Raw genomic sequence first — 6,000 nt, 5'->3', positions numbered from 1 at the left:
GACGTCACATTTGAATACATAAATAGATAGAAGAAACACACGTTTCGGCCCGTGCCGGTTTCCATGGAAACCACTCAGTAGGATTCGCCGTCTTCAGTCCCACCCCTCACTGCCGCCTCACTCACTACCCCCCCCTGGCTCTCCACAGGAATGAGTGGGAGCCCCCAGACAAAAAGGTAGACACCAGGAAGTACCGCGCCGAGCCCAGGAGCATCTTTGAGTACGAGCCGGGGAAATCATCCGTGCTGAAGCTGGAGAGAACGGTAAGCTAGCTCTTCACACTTTCCCCCTCCTGCCTGTTTGTGTGTGTCGTCTGAGCTACCCCCCCATGCACCCCACCACCACCAGCTGCATCACTAACAGATCAGGAGGCGACGTTTGTGTGCAGCCACCACATTCCTGAAGGGCGTCTGGTTGCAGCGACAAACAATCCCTTTTGGATGCAGCCATGAGTGTATCGGTTACAGGGATCAGCGCTGTCTTCATGCGTCCAGCTGATGGGGCTGAATCCTCTGGAGCACAGACACCAAACATGGAGGAAGTCTCACGCTCTCCATCCCCTTTTTCATGTCCAGATCTGATTATTTCTGTCAATCCTGCTGCATTACATCAACAGAAAGAGGCTGTGATGGAGACGTGGTGATGTAATTCCTGCCTGATCTCCATGTCCACCGCCGTGCCCATTAGAGTCAGCTTCAGTCACATCTGGATGCTTCTGAACATTTCTGACAGGAGAACATTCGGTCTGTTTCAGTTCTTCATGGCAAATAAAACCTTACAAAGGTTCTGATGACCGGATCCTTACAGAAGTTTAAAAAAAATCCTCCATCAATACGCCTTAAAATGAATTAACCTAATGTTTTTGAACTATTCTAACATGGCAGGATTGAGAACAGAGGACATGTTATAGTTACGTCATGAGAGCCAGTAAAACTAGAAATTCATTTGTATTTCATCATTTTTCCTGCAGAGCTGCAACTGTGAGGATTACTTAAATGAAGTGTTGGTTCTCTCTCAGAAAAGAACACAACAACTTCAACCTTATTTAGGTTTAAAGACCAGAAAAGGCTGTGAACAAACTGGGATAGTGCAAAAATAGAAATATTTCCCAGCAGTCTTTGCACTGTCTCCCTCTTTCCAGTCATTACTGGCTCTTTTCTCCTGCTATCTCTGCAAGATAAGCACAAAAATGCTATCTAAAATCATTATATTATTTCCACAAAAATTAGAAACAAATCGACTTGTGATGAGTCAGCATGCTGTGACGTCAGCAGGTGGATGAAACCGTTGGCCGTCAGTGTAAATGCTTTGCTGTCTGAACTGTCTTCTCTCTGTCTTTCTCCTCCTCTTCCTGTCGCCGTGCCTCTAGACTCAGGATGTAAGTCCAGAAGATGTAGATTTAGAGAGTGAGCCTTGGTATAGATTCTTTTCAGAGATGGAGTTTGACAAAGCGGTAAGTGGCCGCTGTCTTCAGCCTGACAGCATATTGTTATTCTTGCATGTTGTAACATCCTTATTAAAATAATGTCCTGTCTGTCTGTGACGACCTCCCCTCTTCCTCCTCCTCCTTGTGGTAAAATTATGAAGCCACGCCTCCCGTCAGTCGTAGTTAGTGACGGTTTTAAAAGCTGAAAAGGTTATTTTGGTCTCCTTTGAAAGAGTTTTCACAACTTCCTTTGCATCTTGGAGGATGAACAGTTATCTGTACTGGTATACTGGAACCAAACAATGGCGATCTGCAGGATCCGTCATTGTCTTCGTGGTTCCTCTTTGTTTCTTGGTCTTTATTTCCGTACCTGGAAGGAACGCTGCAAGGATGTTGATCTGGATGATAGGATCCATTCAGATCCAAGCATCAGGTTTCAGGATTCAGGTTTTGGCAAATCCACAATCAGATGTTAATTCTTCTGCTGCTGTCACCCACGCATTTAAGGGGGCTCCACTGGTTCCAGGCAGCAGCGTGAAGTCATGTCCGAGCATCTGCCAGACGTGAGGGCAGCAGCTCATGTTCCTGGTGAGACGTGGAGGAGGGAGAGTCCTGGAGGCGGCCTGAATGTTTGCCAGATGAGCTGGGCTGGATGAGCGGCTCCTGCTTAATGTCAGAGTCACTTTTAAAGCTGCAGCTGGTATGTGCAGAATCTGACCTTAAGGCTCCACCAGACGCGCCGGCTCATTTGAATTTTACTGACATTATTAGTCTGCGTTTGTTATAAGAAGAGGGGAGGCGGAGCTAAAAGTCTGGAAAAATCGCATGCGTTTTATGTGGACTCCAACATGTTCTAAATATCTCGTCTTACTGCTCTGATGGATGTCTTAAGTACGACTTTATGTTAGCGTGGTTAGACAAGCAGACGTCCTTCTGGACAGAAGACCTGCATTAAAGTTGAATTAAACCAACTATTTACTTGAACAAAAGTCAAAAGAGTAAAAAACTAAAAGCTTGACTGTCCTAATAATATAATAACAGCTTTTATTAGTGACATTGATCAAGCAAAAGGTGACAGAAGAAAGAGAAAAACCTGCAGCAGAACCAGATCCAGTAAGAGGAACCTGCTGTGAGCGGCTGGAAACTGAGAGCAAAGAGGCAGACAGTCATTGGAACATCTGTTATGGAGAACCTGCAGCAACAAGAGAACAGGAAGCAAACAAACACAATTGCAGAACACAAAAGATGCACAATAATTAAAGAAAGAGACAAAGTCCAAAACATTGGAACATCTGTTATATTAACAAAATAGTATATGAAGTTGTGGGTTAACTGCTTTAAAATGCATACGTTAAAACATAAGATGCCCAATGTATCCTCTGACCGCAGCTAAAGGATTTCACTCAGATTTAAGACGGTGGGGTGGTGGAAGTAGTAACCAGATTAGTGCTGCCACAAACGATGATTTTAAGTCGACAAATCTTTGATTATTCGACTAATCTGGTCATTCACAAAGTGGATCTAAAGCACACATCTTAACCACCATAAGCTTTAAACTAACTAAAAATAAAGATGATAGTTTATTCAACTTTAAATGAATCGTGCAGGCTCTGTCCTTCATTAGTATCTGGGATTGAAACAAGATTAAATCAAATGAGAGAGAGATAAGGAATATATTTTCCATCAAACTGATTTTGACAGTTGCCCCGCCCCTCAAGATGACGTAATAACTTAATATCAATTTTATATATAAAGGGTATGTAGGGTCAAAGGTCACCTGTCAAAATGAGTTTGATGGAAAGTATATTCCTTATGAGGTTGACATCTGAAACAAGGAACCATTTTTCGCAAAAGGTCAAGTATTGGTCTCACTGACTCAAATAATGAAACTTTGTTCAACTTTACTACGCTTTAACTCCATATAAAATAAAGTAACGACTAATCGAGTATTAAATTAGTCATTGACTATTTTAATAGTCGATTAGTCATCGATTAGTCGACTAATCGTGGCAGCTCACACACCAGATGCATCCATTTCATTCACCCATCATGCTTCACTGCTGTTGTGGTGCATGAATAACCTGCAGTTTGACCAACATCACAAATCCAAAGCTTTAATGTTCATCAACAACATTAAATAGATGCTGGTTTCAGAAATCAAAAGTTGCTCCTCTCTGATGACGCTGATATCATGATAGATTCACAGAATAAATCTGGTTAAAACTGGCAGGCCCCCAAGTCGATATTTTGCAGCCCCCGCCTTAATAAAATAATTTGATTTACTTTATATTTATTTGTAAAAGTTTGTTTTTTTACTTTGAAAACCCTGGAATAAATGATAGAAATCCCTTCAAGTATTCCCGTACTTTTAACTTCATATGAGAAGCTGCATAATCATAGTAACATAAATGTTAGGAAGTTTAAGATTACAGAGGAGTCGGATGCCGGTGACTGTCAGACTCATCTATATACATTCCTGACATATTGATAGTCAGGATGAGCCCCCTCCAGCCGACAGAGTGACTCCATCTGTGGACCATATGCTGACGTGGGGGCTGCTGCCACGGTGTCTCAGGCTGTGTTACACGGAGAGACCCCCCCTCACCACCACCACCTGACATGGTCTAAAGGGGGCAGCTCTGTAAGCCTGCCAGCTCATTGTGCTGTTGTATTTAACCCCTGTTATACACTTAACCTTTAAGCATTTAGTGAGAGGAAGGTGTCACACACAAACACACCCCAACTCAGGGAGCATTTTTGGAGTGAGCATCAGAGATGGATCCTGTTCTGTGACTCAGTCATATTCTGATGATGAAGGCGACTTTCAGGAGTCTGACAGGAAACATTCATCTGAAACCCAGCAGAGGGTCTTCTTCTTCACAGAACGTCACCTGAGTCTGGGTCCATCATTTGTTAAACCTTGTTGTCTCAAAGTGTCTCAAAAAGTGTTAAAATGATCACAGAAGTTCGGCTGACTTGTGTTATTCTAGATAAGAGCATTTTTCAGAAAAGTTTCGGGCCTGTTGGAAATAATGAGGTTAAGATTGCATTCTTCTCCTGCAGATAAGCCCTGCATGATTGCTTCCTGTTTACTTCCCTCTGATGCCGTCTGCCTGTAAGCCCAATAACCTCGGGGGTGTCAGAGGACACCCTCTCCTCCCTGATAAGAGATTTGTGGGGATAGGAGCCGAGGTGGTGGAGCAAGGAGGAGCTGAGTATTATGCAGTGTGTTCACCCAGTCGCCACGGAAAGTTTGGCTTTATAAATAGATGCGACCACAGACCTGCCAGGCTGATGTTGGGCTCCCACAGAGATAGGCTCTTATTCTGAAAGGTTATTAATGATCATTCTGCCCTGGCAACCCAGTGTGGAGGCATGTTGTGGTAAACGAGCCGCTCAGAATGTTCCTGGTCTGGTGTGGGAAGCGGCGGCTGGGCCGTGCCATGTGGAAGTGGATGTGGCATTAACAGCGCGCTGAGGCGGGGGATTGTGCAATCGTATTTGCAAACAACACTTGTGCTCTTGTTCATAGTTCCCGTGTCACTGTTATTTTTACCGGCTGTGACGTCTGAGCAGAGAAAAGCAGCAGAAACAGTGGGCTAAAATTAGGGGGCTGTTAACCGTTGGAAATGCTGGTGGGTGCCACCATGCTGGACGGATGGACGGATGGATGGATGCATGGATGGACGAATGACTCCCTGCTGTTTTGTTTTTAATAACACTGACTCCTGTGCTTCAAACATGCTCAGCTTCAGTCCACATTTACTCCCTTTTTGTCATCTTTCCTTTTTCCAATCGTTAATGTGACAGAATCGGTTGGCGTTTGGGTGTATTTTGACACGTGGAGGGGGGGCATGTGTGTGTAATTTGGCCTCCTCGCACCACCAGCTGGTTAACTGTCCCCTGGTCTGGTCCTCTGATAATGAGAGGGACTCAATAGCAGACAAAAGAGATGGCTTTGCTGGGAGACAGCAGCCCATTGGCTGAGCCTGTGACAGCCCCCTCCCCTGACATACGAGCCCCCCCCCCCTTTTCCACTCTCTTTAGTGCTGCTTGTTTTCTCCAACTTGCATGCAGGCCAAAACACATGCTCAGCCGTCCATGCCAAGCCCCGTCCAGAGAGGCTCGGACAGACAGCCAGAGCGGCGGGTGGACGTCAGAGCGGAGAACCCGGCTAATGCTGCCGCCTCTGTTCTAGCTGGGAGAGAGCTTCCTGTGGATCTATCAATGACTTCTTTGTTTGGTTTGTTGCAGAGTGCCCCCTCCTTCAGCCCCCTGGAAACAGCCTCCGACCTGCAGCCGTTGTAAGTCCATGCTTCTCTTCTTCTGAGCAGATGTTTTTCAGACGGTTCTTCCTCCTTCAGTGTTTAGTTGATCCTTCAGGTCTGCTCTGGGGTCGATGTCAGAGTCTTGTCCACCCCGTAGAGCTCGCCCGCCTTCAGTGGAAGGGGGAACTCCTGCTTCCTGTGGAGATCCTGCTATACTGAGGCAGAAGCTCCCAGAACAAAGTGTCCTCTTGCTGCTTTCTCCACGAGCTTCAGGAGATCAGGTGGAGCAGCAGCAGCTCTATGGGG

The 6,000-nt window shown here is 45.4% G+C and overlaps 1 protein-coding gene across 1 annotated transcript in view; it reads left to right on the top strand.

Moving 5' to 3' along the window:
* LOC112161690 (sorbin and SH3 domain-containing protein 1) overlaps positions 1-6,000 on the top strand; it is a gene marked incomplete in the record, with an annotated part of 28,120 nt that overhangs the window by 7,877 nt on the left and 14,243 nt on the right. The window contains 3 exon segments of the mRNA XM_024297035.2: positions 149-263; positions 1,370-1,453; positions 5,681-5,730. Coding sequence (XP_024152803.1) covers positions 149-263; positions 1,370-1,453; positions 5,681-5,730 — 249 coding nt within the window.

The sequence above is a fragment of the Oryzias melastigma genome, linkage group LG15 (assembly GCF_002922805.2).
Source record: "Oryzias melastigma strain HK-1 linkage group LG15, ASM292280v2, whole genome shotgun sequence".
In the NCBI taxonomy this organism is placed as follows: Eukaryota; Metazoa; Chordata; class Actinopteri; order Beloniformes; family Adrianichthyidae; genus Oryzias; species Oryzias melastigma.
This window is presented reverse-complemented; position numbering and strand designations above follow the sequence as displayed.